The sequence below is a fragment of the Ambystoma mexicanum genome, chromosome 8 (assembly GCF_040938575.1).
Source record: "Ambystoma mexicanum isolate Mex_15411 chromosome 8, UKY_AmexF1_1, whole genome shotgun sequence".
Lineage (NCBI taxonomy): Eukaryota > Metazoa > Chordata > Amphibia > Caudata > Ambystomatidae > Ambystoma > Ambystoma mexicanum.
Genome location: NC_090929.1, coordinates 73,202,696 through 73,223,427, shown reverse-complemented (window position 1 = coordinate 73,223,427; position 20,732 = coordinate 73,202,696). Strand labels below are relative to the sequence as shown.

The 20,732-nt window shown below is 47.1% G+C and overlaps 1 protein-coding gene across 2 annotated transcripts in view; it reads left to right on the top strand.

The window, feature by feature from the left end:
• Nucleotides 1-15,836, top strand: part of TTF1 (transcription termination factor 1) — a 262,798-nt gene extending 246,962 nt beyond the window's left edge. The window contains exons 11-12 of one of the 2 annotated variants that reach the window (XM_069609307.1): nucleotides 9,652-9,737; nucleotides 14,991-15,836. In XM_069609307.1, coding sequence (XP_069465408.1) covers nucleotides 9,652-9,737; nucleotides 14,991-15,232 — 328 coding nt within the window. In that variant the 3' untranslated portion in view covers nucleotides 15,233-15,836. The remainder of the gene's footprint in view (nucleotides 1-9,651; nucleotides 9,738-14,990) is intronic. The other variant, XM_069609308.1, reaches the window with a different exon arrangement.
• Nucleotides 15,837-20,732: the final 4,896 nt, after the last annotated feature.

Sequence of the window (20,732 nt, the reverse complement as noted above, 5' to 3'; positions counted from 1 at the left end):
CGTCGGATTCCCCTCTGCCAGCGCCGCAAGACAACTCGGCGGCCATTTTCTTGGCCATACAGTCCTTATGCTCCGAGATAAGGACGAGGCTACCGTTACCGACGGAGGAACCTCTCCCGTCGGGGGATCCAGAACCGGGACCTTCTGGTGTTCCCCCTACCAAGAAAAGAAGGATCCATCCACCACCTCCTTTTCAACCGTCGCGCCCCGTCCAGCCCTCCTCCCCGTCCACCCGAGGGGATGATACGGGGACTGACACGGCAGCGACGGGTACGGACGACGAGGCATACGACGAGGATATTCCGTCGTCGCCTCCCACCAGGGCTTCTCCGCCCGACGAGATCGGATCTTTCCACTCCATGATCTCCAGGGCTTCCGAGCTTTTCCAACTCTGCCCTGAGGAGAAGAAAAAGGAAGGCTTCCTTTATCAGCGGCGCGAGGCCAAGAGGAAGACGGTCCTCGCAGTGCCTCTGTTGGACGACATTTGGGATGAGGGCCTTTCCCTCCTCAAGAACCCTTCCACGACGCCAGCTAGAAGAGACCGGTACGAGAAAAAGTACCGGGTCCCGGACACGGCCCCCCTATGCCTCCGGGCGCAGCCTACCCCGGATTCCGTCGTCTCCGCGGCAGCCAGGAAGAAAGCGGGGGGGGTGCGGCCTCCACATCGACTTCCCCGCCGGGCGGCGAGGGAAAGAAATTGGATGCTATGGGACGTAGAGTCATCTCGTCGGCAGCGACGACGATTAAAGCGGCCAACGCCTTGGCTATCGTGGCTCGCTACGACAGGGAGCTGTGGTACAAGATAGCTCCCCTGCTGGATTTTCTGCCGGACGACAAGAGGGCGGAGGCCCTGGAGATCCTGCAGGAAGGTGAGGTGGCCTCGGACCACGCCATCACCGTGGCGACGGACATCGCCGACACTGGGTTCCGCCAGCTGGGCAACGGCGTTTGCCTTCGACGCCGTGGATGGCTCAAAGCTACGGACTTCCGGCAGGACGTCCAGACCAGAGTTCTGGACATGCCCTTCGACGGGAACAACCTGTTTGGGAAGACAGTGGACGATTCCCTTCAGGCCATCAAGGCGGATACTGACACGGCCCGGGCCCTTGGAGTTCTGCAGCAACGACGGACGCCCTTTCGGAGCGGCGGAGGCAAGGGCGCCTCCAAAGGTTCCGGCGGCGGTTTCGCTTCCTACCGTCAAGCGGCCCGCTCGTCGTCGCAAAAGGCCTACAGAGGACGAGGCAAGTCTAGCGGACCCCGCCGTCGTCGCCAAGGAGGTCAAGGCGGCAAGGCCGCGTCCAAGCAGGATTGAACCGGCCGTGGGGTCGGGCCCCCACCGAAGCACCCCGGTGGGAGGCCGGCTGGCGGGCTTCGTCAGCGTGTGGGAGTCCATCTCCACCGACCGTTGGGTGCTGGACGCCCTGGCCCGGGGCCACGCGCTCGAGTTTCAAAGAAGGTGCCCGCGCGTCCCCCCCGTGGCCAGGAAAGAACTTCACGTCCCTCAACTTCTCCTGGAGGTAAAGGCGATGCTCAGAAAGGGCGCCATCGAACTCGTCCCAAAGAGGCTTCGGTGCTCCGGAGTCTACTCGAGATACTTCCTCGTGAAGAAGAAGACGGGAGGATGGCGCCCCATCCTAGACCTGCGACGTCTGAACAAGTTCATCAAGGCGCAGAAGTTCCGGATGGTCACCCTCCAGCACGTCCTGGGGCAGCTGGAGGAAGGAGACTTCCTATCGTCGTTGGATTTGGAGGATGCCTACTTCCACATTCCCATCCTAAAGGGGCACCGAAAATTCCTCAGGTTCGTGGTCCAGGGGCGTCATTACCAGTTCAAAGCCCTTCCCTTCGGACTACGGTCGGCACCCAGGGTATTCACCAAGTGCCTCGCACCGGTGGCGGCGCAGCTGCGCCGCGAGGGGATTCACGTCTTCCCCTACCTGGACGACTGGCTCATCCGCGCCAAGACGAGGGAGCTCGCCGTGGTCCACACGGCAAGGACCGTCCAACTCCTCACGGACCTGGGATTCTCCGTGAATTACGCCAAATCCCACCTGGTGCCCGCGCAAGTCGCACTGTTTCTGGGAGCGAGGCTCGACACAGTGTCCCTTCTGGCCTCCCCGTCGGAGGAGAGGACCAGGACCATCTTGGGCAAGGTGCAACGGATGTTGGTGGCCAACGCGGCCAAAGTGAGGTCCATCAAGTCCCTCCTCGGGATGATGTCTTCCTGCATCTACCTCATTCCCATGTGCAGGCTCCGGATGCGCCCGTTGCAAGAATTCCTGGATGCGCGCTGGATCCAGACGACGGGCAGCTTCGAGGAAAGGATCAAGCTCGACGAGAGTTTCCGACGAGCGATACGGTGGTGGGGCACCCGCGCGCATCTGACGGCGGGCATGGACTTCCAGACCCCAGCCCACCAGGAGACTGTGACCACGGATGCCTCCCTGGAAGGGTGGGGAGCGCACACCGAAAATCTGCACGCAAGGGGACTCTGGCTCCCGACGGAGAAGTCCCTGCATATCAACGTCCTGGAGCTCCGTGCAGTGTTTTGGGCCCTCAGGTCCTTCCTTCCGTCCCTCAAGGGCAAGGTGGTGAGGATCTTCACCGACAACACCACCACCATGTTTTACATCAGGAAACAGGGCGGAACCAGGTCCCCAGCGCTGTCCAAGGAGGCGCAGGACCTGTGGCATTGGGCCGTCGCCCAAGGGATTTTTTCTGGTGCCGTTTCATCTGGCAGGGATAAAAAACACCATCGCCGACTCACTCAGCAGGGAGCTGCGCTCGTGCCACGAGTGGGAACTACGGCAGGATCTGGTGGATCGCCTCTTCCGACGGTGGGGCACACCCCAGATCGACCTGTTTGCGACGGCGACGAACACCAAGTGCCGGAGGTTCGCCAGCAGGTTTCCCCAGACGAGGAGCATGGGCGATGCTTTCTCGTTCCCCTGGGAGGGCCTGTTCCTCTACGCGTTCCCTCCCTTGCCTCTGCTAATCCGGCTCGTCAACCAGCTCAAGAGGTCACGGTACAGGATGATCCTCGTCGCACCTGCGTGGCCGAGGCAGATATGGTTACCGGACTTGCTGGACTTGTCAGCGTCCCCGCCGATCAAGCTGCCGGCGGACGCGGATCTACTCTCCAGGGAAGGAGGCGCCATCCTCCACCACGACCCGAAGTCGCTGAACTTGCAGGCCTGGCTCCTGCAGCGCTAGAGTTTGGAGGATACGACATACCGGCCGATTGCAGAGAGGTTCTTGCAAAGGCCAGGGCGTCCTCGACTCTTAAATGCTACGGACACAAATGGAAGAGGTTCTCTGTCTGGTGCCACGCACAGAAGATTAACCCTCTACGGATTACGGCTCCCCAAGTACTGCCGTACCTGCTGACGCTGGCCAAAGCTGGTCTGGCACACGCGTCCATCAAGATTCATCTTGCTGCGATCTCCCGATACACCAGAACCACGGGGCGGACGTCCTTGTGGTCTCATCGTCTGGTGAAAGAGTTCATGAAGGGACTGTTCAGATCGTTCCCGCCGGTGAAGGCTCCGGCCCCGGCGTGGGAGCTCAACGTGGTGCTGACCAAGCTCATGGGACCTCCGTTCGAGCCTCTGCACTCGGCCCCGTTGAAGTTTCTATCGTGGAAAACAGCTTTTCTTGTGGCCATCACCTCCGCACGACGAGTGGGAGAGATCCAGGCCCTTTCCTGCAAGGCCCCGTACTTGACTTTCCACGACACGAGGGTAGTGCTCAGGACGCACCCCTCCTTCATGCCCAAGGTACCGTCGGACTTCCATCTCAACGAACCCTTGGTGTTGCCTGTGTTCTTCCCGTCGCCGGCTGAGAGGACTTTGCACTCGCTGGATGTGGCTAGAGCGCTGAAGTTCTACGTGGACCGCACGAAGTGTTTTCGGAAGACGTCACAACTCTTTGTGAACTTTGGACCTGTCAATCAGGGAAAGGCTCTCTCGAAGGCTTCCATTTCCAGATGGCTCTCCGGCTGTATCATGTACTGTCATCGGTTGGCAAACCGACCGCTGCCTGGCCGTCCGAGAGCCCATTCCACCAGAGCAATCGCAGCTACCACGGCGTTCCTTTCTGGTGTGCCCCTGCTGGACATATGCAGGGCTGCTACGTGGAGGTCGACGCACACCTTCAAGAAATTCTACTGCGTCGACCGGGATTCCAGGGAGGAGTCCAGGGTCGGCCAAGCAGTGCTGCGCAACCTGTTCGCCTGAGGTGAGCCTGGTGAGGAGGTAAGATGCTTAATGTTGAGTTTGATGTAATGCTTAATGTTGAGCCTTTGCCACCTCCCGTGGTTGTGCATGTGTGTACTGCTATGTATTCTTTATTCATGAGCATGTGAATCCATGCCGGACCCCATGCTGGAGAAGGAACAAGTTACTTACCTGTAACTGTTGTTCTCCAGCATGGGTCTGGCATGGATTCACATGCGAACCCTCCCGCCTACCCCTCTGCGGCTCTTCACTTGGTCATACTGCCACTTTACGTGCTTCCAAATCTGAAGATGGCTGCCAGAGGCGGTGCTTAGGTAGAGGGCAGTCATTGGCTGTGGTCAGTATGACGCAGAGACCAGTGATTGGTTATTACTACGAAAGACAGATCAGAAACGAAACTGATACTGGTTTTTTCTTTACCGAGGATTCCCAGCCTGACGACGGGGAATATTCATGAGCATGTGAATCCATGCCAGACCCATGCTGGAGAACAACAGTTACAGGTAAGTAACTTGTTCCTTCGTTGTATCCTTCTGTCCCTATAGCCAGGGGCACTGATCCCGAGCACCTTAAAGTTCCTTAGACATCAAATATTTAAAATCAACTTCTTTTGAATACAGTATACGTAGCACTTCATATACACCATCATGCCAGACAAACAATACTCCAGTTGTCAGAAGAGTTTGTCGCGTCAACGCTTCTCTCTAGGAGAGTGGACGCTAGTTTGTTTCTTCCTTGAACCTTGGAGAAGTTTCCTCTTACTTTATCCAAACTTGTTTCTTCCTTCCTTCCTTGACATTCCCATTCAGTTTCCCTTCCCAGCCTCCCCTTCCTTAATTTCCTTTCCCAGCCTCCCCTTCCTTAATTTCCTTAAGTCCTTTCTAAGCTCCCTTGGTCTACTGTACCCACTTGATTTCTACGCTCCATTATTCCACAGTACCTACTTGCTTTCAAGGCTGCCTTGGTCAGATGTGCCCACCTGCTTTTTTTGGAACTTGTACTTTTCACTGTACTACAAGGGTGTGTTCTTCCGTATAGGGTTTGTCCTTCCTTCTTCTTTGTAGACTGCACTGGTGTGGGTATTTTTATACTTGACTGGCAGGCTGGCCTTCTATCTGCAAAACAAAAAAGTGTCCTGACAGGTTCACTAAACATATATATAAATTTAATTTATAATAAACTTCTCAATACCAGAAATATGGCACAAGCTATCTAGTTTTCTGTGTCCACCTAAGTTTTCATAGGGATACATTTTACAAAAATCACCATTTCGTACTTCTGTTTAAGCATTATACAGAAGTGACTTTTTATTATTTCAATTATTACTCATAAGCAAGGTCTGTCAATTACCAAGCACTATTAACTCAACATAAATTCCAGATCAAGCACACTATGTACAAAAAAGAACCACTAAATATCCATGTTCATGTACACAGTATTTCATACAATGCAAAAGACAGTTATATACACACATTAGAAAAAAACATTTGAAAAAACTTTTTCTCAGAATAGTCAACACTATATAAATTTTGAAGTTGATAGGCCCCCACTCAGAGGTTGAAACCATATGTCTCTGGATTATAAATGTTCAGTTCCATTGGGGGCATTTTCAATTGGTTAGCTAAACTCAAGGTCTACTAGCTAAACTATCTGGACAGAGCCCACCTATTTGACACGCCCCTTCACATAATATGCGAAATGGCGAGGCCACCTTTCGTGGCCTATTGATCTCAGAAGGTGCTGCAAAACAAAGGCGACACGACACTCCTTCAAACGAACCTGAAACAGAAAATAAATGGAAAAAGATTGGGCTCTCTGGGACTAATCGCAGGATATGAAGGAAAAGGCAGCAGAAATGGAGGAATTTAGCAAAGGGCATATGGAGGGGGGGGAAGGCCCTAGCGCAGTTGTACCATGTCAAACAGAAATATTACGAAAAGGGAAAAAAGGCAAACACTGTGCTGGCTGCGCACATGAGGGGACAAAGCGGAACAGGAGCTGTCTACAAGATCAGAGACGAAAGGAGGATAATGCATACTGAGCCTGTGACTATAGCCCAGCAATTCGGTGAGTGTTATACCTGTCTTTATACCGCAGAGAAAACGGGGTTTGTGAGTGATATACAGGCTGCCACTGTCTCTGCTTAACCCAGAGGATAGAGCAGCTCTTGAGTGCCCAATAAGTAATGAGGAAGTGCTAAACGCGATCAGCAAACTAAAAGCGGGCTCAGGCCCGGGGGAAGATGCATATAGTCCGGCATTCTATACATTTCATGGAATTCTCCTGGTCCCATTTCTGATGTGATTATTTAATAGTATATTAGAAGGCGTGCAGGCCCCCGGATCATTTACCCAAGCATGTATCATTGTTCTCCAGAACCACCCAGCTGTGGTCCCTACAGGCCCATTTCCCAAAAATGTGGACACAAACCTCTATGCCAGCGTACTAGCGGGCAGACTTGAGCCCAATCCTCCCAAATCTTATACGCACATTAGGTGGGGTTTATCGGGGCAGACAATATAAAACATTGAACATCATAGTGGGAATCACAGAAGCAATGGAGGACCCTATCCTGCCATCAGTGGATGCTGAGAAAGCATTCGACAGGGTGGAGTGGCAGTTAATGAAGCAAGTATTGCAGAGAACGGGCCTTGGCCCAAGATGGCTCATGGGGGGCAATGGCTCTGTACCACAATATAAAAGCCAAGGTTGTAGTACATGGTATAGCCTCCCACAAGTTCAGTCTGACCTGTGGAACGGTGCAGGGCTGCCTGCTGTCTTCTTTGATTTTTGCGCTTTCATTTGAACCACTGGCGGTCGCAGTCCGTGCCAAGGGTCGGGTGCGAGCTATTCATTTAAGGAGAGCAGAATATAAATTTGCCTTGTACGCGCATGACATATTGCATACGTTTCGCACCCAGGCTCCTCATTTCCCCCCTTCATTGAGATTCGTGTGGAGTATGGCCGACTGTTGGGTTTCAAGGCCAATATGACCAAGACACTGGAACTCCCACTGATGCCTCCCTCCCCTCTCACGGTGGATACTCTAGCAAATCAAGGTATACAGGCTCAGGGTTCTAGATTAAAGTATCTTCTCACACCTAACATCCGATATGTATACAATTAACTACCTATCCTTATGGGAGAAGATGAGGCAAGACTTGGGGAAATGGTCAAACTTGACATTGTCTTGGGCGGCCCGCCACCCATCGATAAAGATGAATGTGCTGCAGAGACTCCTTTTTTTTATTCCATGCGCTCCCAGTAATAGTACAAGACCAATTCTTAGAAGATATAAAGAGACCAATTCTCACATTTCTGTGCGCATCGAAGAGACCTTGGGTCACCTATAATACCCTGGTTTTGCCCAAGAGGGAAGGAGGAACAGGCTTTCCAGACTTTTGTGAATATTATAGTGCTGCCCAGCTGCGGGTGTTGGTTGATCATTTGCGAGAGAATACGGAGAAACAATGGAGAACAGTGTCTTTACACCTGTCACCCTGGGGGAGTGGCTCTGGGTCTCATACAGGAAATTGCCAATAAAGATTGTCGCACCCAGTCCTTTCAGTCCTCTGGCCCTCTGCTGTGAAATGTCACTTCCTGCCCATCACCTTTAAGCTGCATCTGGGCTCCCCCTACCCCTCATAAGGGACACCATTGCAGAACCCCTAAGGTTTCAGCCTTACTGCGAGGCCGGGCTAGTCGGGGCAGGCCAACTATGGAAAGAAGACTCTTTCCTAACCAAGGCAGAGTTGGATGAAGCCCTGGGTATCCCAACATCTCCCCCCTGATGTTCCTCCAGTTAAAAGGGGCACTATTGGAACAAACCGGGCCAAAAATCCGCTAACCCCATTCAAGCAAATCCATAACTCATTCTCCGACACGAAAGGCCTCATCTCCACAATATACAGGGCTCTACTAACCAGAGGCCACTTGAACACCCCGGACACACACAAATCGTGGTCTATGTATCTGTCCTTACCAGAAGACAGACATGCGGCATACCATTTATAGAGCACTGTGGTCATTCAATATCGCGATGCAATACAAAATGCATAATGGTAAACTTTATAGGTGGCATCTAAGCACACAAAGGCTCTCCAAATGTATTGTGACGTCATTCGCCTATGCTGGAGAAACTATGGTGTAATGAGCATGTACTGGCACATTTGGGGGTGCTCGGTGGCACTACATTTCTGGAAGGAGGTGTTGGGTTGGATCAAGGTAATAGACAGCATACACAGAGACCCAACTCCCCTTCTGGTCCTTTTCGGGATAGATAGAAAGGAGGGAGAATATACGCTACTGCAGCACATCTGAAATCTCCTATTAGCAGCCAGGGCGCATGTTACCCTTCACTGGAAGAGAAGTAGGCTCCTGACAAGTCAAGCATGGCTGGCCATGGGGCACGAAATATGACCTGGAGATGCTCACGGCTTCTCTGCTTGAATCCCGTGGACGTATAGACGTACTATGGGTGTCCTTCCTGGAGTACTACAAAACATTTAGGAGTGATACCCTAGTTGCGGCCCCATGACTAAGTCTCAAGCATTGCCCTTACGCCCCAAGATAGTAAAATGAGGGGACTAATCGGTCGAGGGACATGCCATACGTTTCCCTATTTCCATGTAGACAGCTATGATATGATATGGTATTTGTAACGCGCCTATACACAAGTGTTTCAAGCTGACCAGCCTCAAACAGTTGTGTATCTATTTTTATGCCGATTTTAACCAACTTTTTTTTCAATCATCTCTCGCATAAGAAACCTCAATAAAAACACATTTTCAACAACAAAATCAGTGTACATGTGTTTCAGCTAGAATTTACATATATGCAGGCTTAGTCGGATTGCGGATCAAACTGAATCACTGAAACATTGGTTGACTACCTGTGAAGTCCTAAAGGAGAAAGAATATTGTATATTGTATTTTAAACCATTTGTGTATTCGCATGGAAGCGTTTACTTTTGGGAACAGGGAATGAGAGATAACCAAGTGGCCCTTTCCCTTGCAGTGATGACAATTTTATTGCGTTTTTGAATATGGTGAAAATTGAGGAATTGTGATTAATTATTGAATGTGAAGATTGATGAATTCTCTAGGCATTTTATGTCCATTTTATGTGGTTTTATGTTTTTGTTTAAAGTGTTATTGTAAAGGTTTTCTGCAAACCACTTGGCATTAAATTATTAAACAAACAAATAAGATTGCCTATCCCACACATCAGAATTCCTCCCACTTCAAACTCTCTCTCTCAGGAATGAGAACCGTAGCAAGACTTGGTGGCAAGTTGCCTACTTGGAAACGCATTACTTACTTGCACATGATTGTAAATAGAACCACACCAGATACTTTTTCTTGTTTATTTTAAGGTTGATACAATTATTTTGTGTGTGCATATTTTCTTCTTTCAGAGATGTCCCTCCAGCATATGCTCAGATGAAGTTCTATAAACTGAAGGCTCGCAACGTTCCATTTTGGCACACTAAAACGTTTCCAGGTGAGTTGGGACTCATGCTTCAGCGTCTGTCAGATGATTAAATGCAGAACCACCGGGCAGCTCCTCGCATCTATGCACTCAGTGGACTGCCTTTTTGCTGCACAGTTGCAGTTAACCTAAAATGAGTATAAAAGTCTAGCCTTGTGGATCATAATAGTTCCTTTTCTCTTTTAATAGCACTACATGATGAGCAGATTTCTGTGAATAATGCAAAGATGATGCATAACCCAAGAGTCTAAAATGACAATTTAAATAGAAAAAAAGAACATGGCTGTATCCAGGAACCTAACCAACAAACACGATTCATTCAGGCTGTACCTGCCTGTGTCCTTGCAACTATCCTACTAATGCTGGATGTATGGGCCCGAAAAAGCGGGTCCCTCTCAGGTCTGCACCATACGGACAGAGACCTCTTGGCCCAACCAGCTGTCCCCTCCCAGACCAGAGCCAATCTGATGCAGAGAACCCTCGGCCAAAACTATCGGTCCCTCCCATGCATGAAAAAAACACTTGGAACTCCCAGCCCAACTCTCCTGTCCTCCTGAAGCCTGAACCCTACTGACATAGGGAAACAAGAGCCCAACCAGCTTGTCCCTCATAGACCACCACCATATTGATGCATGGATCCCAGATCACAAATATCATGTCCCTTCCATGCCTGAACCATACGGATGCAGAGAACCCACCGCTTAACCACCTGCTCCCTCCCAGACTTGAACCATACTGACTCAAGAATCACGTGGCTCACCCAGCGCGTCCTACCCAGACCTGAATGATACTTATGCAGGTAACCAACAGCCCAATCGGCTGCTCCGCACCAGTCCTCCATTTAGGCACAGAGAACCCACTACCTAACCATCCAGTACCTCCCAAAGCTAAACTGTATTTATGCTGGGAAACGATAGCCCGACCATCCAGTCCTTCCCAGACCTGAACCCACCACCAACTAGCCTTTCCCCTACCATGCCTGAACCATACAGACACTAGGAACCCACAACCAGTTCCCCACATACCTGAACCATATTGATGCAGGTAACTCACAAGTATTCTACTGTACAGAATATGTACCCCAGGTAGCCTGTCCCTTCCAATCATGCTACCATCTTGAGCTACACCAGCCTGTCTCAAGTGCCCCAGTGCCATACAGGACCGGTATTGGGTGGGACTAAACGGCCAAATTGTGACAATATCAACAAATAAATTCCTTACCCTGAAACCTAGTTCCACAATTCCTCCCTGCATCTAGTGGGTGGATGAGCTTCTCCAATATATGCTATATAAATGGACACAAATAGATGTCTCTGTTCCTCTGTACAGACCTGTCTATTTGAATCCATTTACCTATTGATATGACCTTCTATCTCCAGTTACTGTACCTTGCTGCCAGAATAGTACCAGCGCTACTCTTGTCTGTCAAAAATATCCTCTGACGCACATTATGTTCCTGTAGGAGAGACAGAGGGCCAAGAGAATCCCGTGGGCCATACCTGACCCTGCCAGACAATCAATTCAGGCCTTTTTACTCCATCAGTCAAAGCTCCCAACGTTGGTATCCTCTTTGACAGCAACCCAACACTCAACTAGGATTAACCTTCAGATTACATTGCTGCCAGGATTAACCTTCCAGAAACAATGAGAATCTGCCCGACCTCATTCACCTTTTGGCATAAACCCTCATCTCTATCCTTGTGCTGAGCATTACTCTTCAAATTGACACCAGAGTCTTTCCTCTAAATAAAGTTCTCGGCTTTGCTAGTCACATTCTTGTCAACCCAACTGCGCCATGCTGGATGACTCTCCATGGAAGATCGCTCTCTTTAAGTTCCTGCTCCAGATCTGCAAATCTATCGACGGTCTTGCTTCTCTACGTGGCTACCTGCATTTTGCTCTACTCTCTCGATCTCTGGGATCCTCCTTTCTTCATGACTTTTCCATCCAGCGCCACCCCACTGCTCCCCTTTCTTTGTCCCGAATTGCCTCTCTCCACTGGAATGTTCACTCCCCTAACATTAAAGCTAGCCCATCAGTGGACTTAAGACCAGACTTGCACTTCATCTGGTAGCCAGCAAATGGGTGCTTTCCACACCCACCACCACTAACTGACCCAGTCTAGCCCTGCAGATAATGTCTCTTATAAGCATTACAGCCAGCACCAGAGGGCTCTATTGTATAAGTGACCGCTGGCCAAGTTAGTGGTTTTGAGCTGAAGGCGAGGGCCTGTAACCTGCGAGGGCAAGGGTCACTTGGCACACAAAACACAGCAGTAAGGGTTCCGACATTATTAGAGCTCTTGTAAGGGGAACACAGAAACCTCACCAGGGCTTTCTGCCACTGCATGCCCTGTCTTTCCTCAGTGCCCAATGTTTACAGATGATAAAGGGAAGCTTGGAATGCAGGCATTTGCAGGCAGTTAAAGCCTTATCCCAAGCTTGCACAGTGGTTAGAATTGGACAACCAACCCCTTTTGTAAATGCACCTTGCACAGGAACCTTCTCTACATTGCTTCATGACATCCTGCATATTCATAACTAAAAATAACTGATAATGGCACTTAATTTCGCCTAATGTTGTGACACTCCCCTCTTTTACCTCTTTTTCCTCTTCTAACACTGAACCTGCATCCCTCTCTGCACCCCATCTCACACCCAGCAATAGATTTTCCCCAAAATTATATTTACAGCCAATGTTGTTGGCAAAATATTTGGATCTGCTTCAATATTTTGTCGGGTGCCAACCTTTCCTATTAACTATTTAATCTCTACATTCAAATTATGGCTTTGTAGGCACAGTCTGTCAAGGCGACAGATGTAAGTTACGGGTACAATTATTCAGAGATAGAAGATTAAATTCCAAGTCGCATCTAGTCAGAGTTGTGGTTAAAAAATCCAATTAAACCACCGGTATAGGTTATATGATTCAAAAGACTCAGATAAAAGACAGCGCCAAATCCAGTTGTGCAAATAGACAGTTTTAATTGGTCTGATTGCTCTTCTGTGACGACACGTGTTTTGGCTATATCCACTAGCCTTTTTCAAGTCAGGGCCTTATCGCTGCATAATTTCAAGTTTATCTCAAATCAGGTTCTCAAATAGATGGGTTCAATCCCCGCTCTCGTACATCAGTGCGCTCTCGCGCTTCGGTCAGGTAGAGGTCAAGGGAGTGAGAGCGCACTGATGTATGAGAGCGGGGATTGAACCCATCTATTTGAGAACCTGATTTGAGATAACAAACTTGAAATTATGCAGCGATAAGGCCCTGACTTGAAAAAGGCTAGTGGATATAGCCGAAGCACGTGTCGTCACAGAAGGGCAATCGGACCAATTAAAACTGTCTATTTGCACAACTGGATTTGGCGCTAACTATTTAATCTCCTTCATTGCAACAATCCTTAATAATTGCCATTCTGTTTAGATCAATATACTGGTTAGAACAAAAGAAAACATGCTTAGATGAGGTTTCAGCTTGCTTGCAGAGTTCCCTTGCTTACCACTGCACTTGACTCCTTCGCTTGTCCAACACGTTCAGGGGTCCTTTATATTAAATGTCACCCTCTGTTGGGTGGCTTCTGCTGGGACCTCCTTTCCAGAAGTTTACATGCACATAGAAGTAGTTTAGCCACACGGCATAATTTGTAATCCAGAACCAGCTTTTACCCCTTTGCTTTCATACAGCTTGTTACAGGTTGCAAGGGACTTCTGCAACGTAACTGTGGCAGGCATCCTTGAGTCTGTTAGGCTAACGCCTCAGTTGGGAGAGGCCTGCTTCATTAGATCCTGGCGATTTGCTGCAGAATTGTTAGAATACTTGGTCTAATCTAACAAACTAAATTTAAATCTCTTAAACCATAGATAATGGGGCATAAGGGATCACACTGGTCGGGTGCGCTAGCAGACGAGCAGAGAGTCAGACCTGCAGTAACAAACAGCTGTGCAGTTTCCATCACGCTCTTTAAAAGGAAAAGCAAGCTATTTTCAAGGCTAAACAGATGCGTCTATTCTAAAAAAAAAATCATGAAGGGCCTGAGCAATCGCACTGTAAATTAAAAACATTTAAAAGTATGCATAAACCGTTACAACCCGCTTTTGGCATCAAACTGTCCCAATCACTCCAATGCTGTTATGGGGAGAAAGTAACCAACACGTGGATTCAGCCAAGTAGCCGGAACTCTGTTAACCCTTGAATATCAGGATCTTGTCTCTGATCTATGTAGCGACCAAACGGCAAATTCCTCTGCTGTACAACTAGAACTGTCTGGCTTCCTACTGACCCGTATGTCCTGGCAAAATACAACTGTTAGTGATCAGCAACGCTTCTGGTGAGCTCCTCTTTTCATGGCCCATTGAATCATGCCATGGTCTTGTTTCTTCATCAGTCCAACCTAGAACCCCCTGGTATGCCAATTATAGGAGCTTTTGCAACCTGCCCCCCTACTAATCCCAAATGATTGTCACCTGACAGTAGTTTGGGTGCTGGGATACAATTACCTCTTCCCTAAACAACCAGTCCAGTCAAATACCAGCCAGCAGCACTTCTGGGACTTCAGTGTTATTAGTTCTCACCTGGTGACCAGGTTACCTGGTAGTACTCCTCTCATCGCGTCACTTGTGTGCAGTAGATGAGGGCATGGACCATCAAGTGCTGTGGGGGGGGGGATAAATTATGTGGATGGATTAGGTGATCTGCCTTTGAGTAGCATCCCCTCTTATCAAAGCATTCCTGAATGGTTTACTTTGCCACTCTGCTATTACTTTTCTTATGGTTTTCCTCTAGTCCCCCACCATCCCCTTTCCTGACATTGAAGTTAACGCATCAGTGGGATTATTTAAGACCAGACTCGAGCTTCATCTGGTAGTGAGCAAACCTGTGCTGCCCACACCCCATGACCCACTAACTGACCCCAGTCTGCCCTTTGAGTCAGCCTCAGAGGACTCTATTGTGCATGGGGCGACAGTGGCCAGGTTAGTAGTGCTTAGCTGAAGGCAAGGGCCTGAAACGAGCAAGGGTCACCTTTCCAACCTAGATGTATGCATTAGTTGATGTCCTCACCCACCACATTCTGTGCTTCCAGGTGTATGTGGATAGCAACTGGGTATTGTTCACAATGTGTGTGGGCAATATAGGACTTAAAGACTCTTGTTTTTACAGTTCATGCGGAGAAGGAAATGCTTTGTTGCAGGTTAAATAGAAGAAAGGTTTTAATGCCTTTCTGATTCCAAGTAACCAATGCTCTTCACTTTGCTTGGTTTCCTTTAGAAATTGTGGATTATCTCTATGAGGAGAAGCTTCCAGTGTTTCAAAATATGTTGGAGAAAATGAAGCGAAAAACAGCAGCCACGGAGACGGTGCAAGAGACGCAAGGGGCCTTCAGGTTGACTGACATTTTCCAGGTCAGCGATGGGGAGAACTCTGAGCCAGAGGATGACGCACTTCCTCCTGCAGGAAAAGATCATACCCCGAACCACTCGGAGCAGTTGGTTACCACACCAGCAAATTAATGGACTCTCATACAGAACAAGAGTGAGGGGGGTGTGGGTGGAAAGACCCTCTCCGGAAGAAAAAAGGCAATGGGGTTGCATACCTTTCATCTTTAAGGCAAACTTCTACATGTTTGAAGCTCATGTACATGAACGCCAGGTTTTTTGATGCCTTTCCTTTAAGGGACGCAGTTTAGCCACTTTTGTCTGTTTTTGTGAACGGTCACCCCTGCTCCTGTATTTCTTTCTTTGGCCTGGAGGAATCGAAGGCCATATACAAGGAAATGTAGTGTGGTTGAAGTTTGGGATGATTTGAATGATTCTCAGAAGACTTTGAAGCCTGTATGAATTACATGCTCCATGAACACTGCTACGTTAAGTGTCTTCCTCCAGCAGCCCAATGCTATTGAGAGAACTTTTCTATTATGAATGGTTTATCCTTTTTCTTTACATGGGGGATCTCATGGAGCAGCAAGAGCTCTGAATGCAGATATCCACTGTATGCGTTATTTGTGTTTTTAACATTGCGTTGTGATCACAGATGATTTAAGGTAGGCTTGTGTGACCAAGTGGCCGCCAATTATGTTTTTAATATGGAAAAACAAAGACTTTGATATACATTTTTTTTTAAAGTGGCATTCTTCCACCCCTGCAATCGGTGCAAAGTTCTCTTTGGATTTATTGTTGGGTTTCCCTTACAATACTGGTGTTATGCTCCAGCATTTGTAGTTCTTTCAGGTGAAACGAGGTGGGGATTGAACTAGTATTGGATTTGTCTTATTTTTTAAACTTTATTTGTATTTTTAGGTATTCCCTAATCCAGGGAAAAGAAACCAACCATGCAAGCAGTTAACATGAAAAAGTTCTAGAAAGTGATAATGGGACTTTACACGCATATGTAAGTACCAAATATAGTGGATGGAAACATTATACAGCACCATAAATAATGCCCACCCACACTTCTCACGAACAACATAAATGGCCTATCACTGACCCCCAGCATTTACATTGGCAAGATTGATTGCATGTGTTATCTATAGAGGTGGTGTTTATCCTTAGGTCACGAGAATGCTGGGACAGGTTTAGAATATGTTTCTTCGATCTGATTACAAAAAGCAACATCGCGCAGCTAGAGCAATTGGGGCAAGACCATCCACGATGCTAGGGCAATTTGCTGTCACATTCATAGGAGATACAGCCCTAGCAATTCACAGCAGTTCCTGGGACAAGCTCTGGTATACCCAAGCGTACCCATCATCAGATAACTGGTTGGTCTCTCTGAACATAGCAGTATGTTGTACAAATGTACACCAACCCCCTGCTTGCCCAAGCATGGTGTAAGAAACCCACAGTGGCCCTGGAACACCCATCATTGATGTCTGGAAGGATTCTGTGCTGTGTAGCAAGCGTGTAATGTACTCTCCAAAGGAATTTTAAATGAGTTGTTTCTCCTTGTAATTGATATACTTCCTTAACATGTGTGCAAATTAACTGCCACTGTTCCTCGAGGATCTATTCCCCCCCCCTTTCCCTTTCCCAAGCAAGTTTAGTTCTCTCCATACTGTTAAGTGCAACGAGGAAGCCCTCATATACAACCGAGAGCAGTTTACCATTGCCCTGCATCTTCATGCACCTTTTACCATTGCCCTGCATCTTCATGCACCTTTCTAACAGTTCAAAGGTGGCTGGTTGAGCAGGAAACTTTTACGAAAAACTGCTTAGGCAGCCACAGAGGAACATTAAGGAGCCAGTAACTGGAGCGTGGGAAAATTGACACTTCTATGAGCGAGAGCCGGTCTATCACAGGCAGTGGTAATGTCACCCAATGCTTCATCTTAAATTACAGTTTTAACAACTGATCATGTTTGTGCTCTAGGAACAGAGCAATGTCATTGCAGATATAAGCCCCGAGATATTTGGACTGCAATCTAGGTTACTGCCATGAGTATGATGGCTTCAGACATTTGCCTGTTAATTTTCAGCCCAGAGTATTCCCCAAACCTTTCAACGTCTCACAACTGTATCAGAATAGCTGTAGGACCCCAACAAATAGCAGGATATTTATTGTCTGCATACAGAAACCAATTGGAAAACCTTGGTCTATGTGAAGATCCCACAGCAGAACTATGGCCTAACTAGTATCATAAAGGTGAAAGAAATGACCTAACCCCACAAAAGGGTATAGCTGCCTGAACAGAAGGGTGTAGCTGATTTGTGCTAAACTTTGCATGTTGTACAATGTGGGCCTGCCGGGACCGAAGCAAGCTTAGTTGGGTAGTGCTATCTTGGGCATCCACGGCAGCAGCCTATTGGCCAACACAGTCACTAATATTTTATTCTCCCCATAAATGAGATGTAAGCTGGTACCATGTATATAGTTGGATGCAAACCGCCAGAAAGGAGGGACTTATTGAAGTTGCCATCTCACATCAAAAGCTATTTATTGAAACAAAGTGCGAATCCACATCTGAGCCAGCAGCACTACCCCAGGAAGATCTATTGCATGACAAAGTTCAGCCTTTGATTGGGCCATTTAACACCTCGTGTTGATGCGCATCTAACCGTAGGAGGCTAACATTATCCAGAAATGTTATCTGTTCGAAAAAAATCTCTAGGCGTGCAGAATACAGCAACTGATAAAAATGTAAAAGGACCCATTATGACTGACATTAAAAGACCTCAAACTGTCAGCGGACCGAATGCATTGAATATCAGCCAAACCATGTTGCCCTTCTAAGGATCTGCGATAACAAGTGCCCGAGATATCCCCCTTTCCACTCCGGCTTTCTAATTTAGGAATCTCACAGGGCCCATGGCTGCTCTAACCTCATCCAATGCACTCCGAACCCACTTAAGAAACTTCTGTCCCCATTGAGTCAATCGGTCTTCAAAACCTTTTATTGGAAAATCAGGGTCATCCAACGGGCCATGGATAGAGTGCAGGAGCCTGGTCTTGCGGGGTATACTGATGCCTCTGAGGCAAGCCTAAAACGCATCGCACACAATACGTTTTGGCGAGACTGAAGAGTTGATTCAAAAGTAGGTTTTTATCTTGCTCTGCAGAGTGCAAAGTCCTCCATGAATCTCCAGCTTTGCTTGATTTATGCAGCTGTAGTTTTTGGTTATTGTACATAGTTTATTTTTCAACCTTATACAGCCAAAACATTCTGTAATCACTGAATAGCGATAAATAATAAAAAGAATCTCAAGGTATCGAAACTTCATTACATTTGAACAATCTAAAACCGTTAAAGACAAAGCTAAAATTGAAATTGAGCTCAAGAAGATGGAATAAACAAGACACAAAACAAAATGAATCCTCAATCACCATTTTGCATTCTATATATACTTGTTCTGATCTCATCATTGTTTCATTATGCCTATTTTTTTTAAAGAAATTGAACAGTTCTGATCAACATTTGAGTATAATTTCCTCCTAAGAGGGACTTCCAAAAATTGTCTTCATTCAGGATGTTTAGGTCATGAACATAGTGGCCAAACATTTCTATTCTCAGTATCTGTAATTTTGGGCAGTCGATAATGAGATGTTTTTGGGCTTTCAGTAACAGTTCCACAATGTCTGCATTTCGTGTTTTCTTTGGAGCCCCGAGATAATATTTCCTGTGTATATAATAAGCTAAAACGTATTCTCATAAATGTCTCCCTGTACCTATTATGGGGCATTGCTCTAGATATTTAGGTATAGAGCATATTCTTCTTTCTAGGTTTATTTCTCTAGAAAATGTGTCCTTAAGTCTTTCTTCACAAGTGTCTCTCCAGTCGCAGTCCAGAAGTTTCTTTTTCGACATTTCCTGGTTTTCTAACAAGGTCTTAATCGAAATCTCATATCAGCCCAGTATTTCTTGACAGCTTTTTTTTAAAAGCAGCAAATGCGCTTTCTCCATAATCTGCCGTCTGTTTACCCATGAAGGCATATAGTGTTGTTGATGCGGTCCCTATGAGTTTTTGATATAATCACTTTTTTAAACAGATTAAGCTATTCATTGAATTTAGACCCAATTCAAATCTCAGTATTGAAATGGGAACACAGTTAGGGAAAAAACCTTTCTCCAAATGAATCCCTCTAATTTGCATTTGCATAGTTGCAATTTTTGCGATCTGATCCCTGTCTCTAGACCATAAAGAATAGTCAGTATGGCTTTCGATACATAAAACCGGAGTAATGGGATCATGGTGAATCAGCAGTATTTCCTCTTAATATACACCATTTGTGCTGCAAGTTGATTTCCCCTTTCCCCGAACCACTTCTTTCCGCGTTTCATAATTTAGTTGTGCAACCAATGTCATCACCAGGTATTTTGCTGTTTGCAATACCTGCAATGTAGTGGTCCCCATCTACCAATTACATTTAATAGATTTTTCCCTCCCATTTTTAGCATAGTATGTTAGATTTCAGGGGATTTGCTTTCAGACTGTTTGTCTTTATATAGTTTTCAAATGTATTGAGCCTCTGGAGACCCAATGGTATGTTGTCTAATAGGGGCACATCGTTTGCATATACCAACCAGTTACATCGTTCTCTCTCTACCCTTGGTGGTGCAAATGATGTCCTCTCTAATGCTTCCCCCAGATCTGATGGGTATAAATTGAAAAGGCATGCAGCTAATGTACATTCTTGCCTAAGACCTCGGGACGTTGCAATTTTATTAAATGTCGCCCCATTCACACTCAGCCTAATTTTGATTGTGGTGTTGGTACATATTTTTATTATGATGTCAAGGCTATGCGTTGGTAGACCCCATTTATACAACTTCATCCACAGTCTTTCTCTAATGTATCAAATGCTAAGCTTAGGTCTACACTTGCCACATATAGGGGTTCCTTCCCTTTAGTGCTTGCTTGGTCAATCAAGGATTGAATAAATAATACATTTGCATATGTACCAATTCCCCTCCTAAATCCTGTCTGGAATTTAGATAACCGGCCTGAATTTGAGATCCAGTCTTCTATGCTTCTCAATAGACATTTTGCGAAGACCTTACTCTACATCCAGGAGAAGCTTTAGGTATTGCTAATTTGGCAATTACGGGGAAAGTGGTTGGAGGTTGTACGGGTTACAATCTTGCAACATTGGACACCGCTGGCTGCCTCTCTAGTACGCAAAGGTAGGTCTAGCCTGGAAAAAGTGTGCTGCAGAGTGGAATAAAACAAGAAGCCTTGCTCCAATGGATGGAGGGAGCCGAAAGAGCCCCAGTGACGCAGAATATCCATGACTTGGTGAGCTGCTTTTGCGGCTGGCTTTTGAGAGTTGCTTAGCTGTTGCAGGGTTGGTTTTAATGTTTGTATTAATGTTTAAAGACTGATCTTTTAACACATTATTGTTCTTACTTGTGCAAAGCCAGATCTGAATGCCCTTATGTGTCGAAAAAACTCAAGCATTGTGTTATACCATATGCTGACTACCTGCAATGAAATTACAGAAATGCATGTGTCCAGACAAGGGGAGCACAGGTTTGCATTTTTTCTCTCTAATTGGGGCTGAATTTGCATATGAACAATG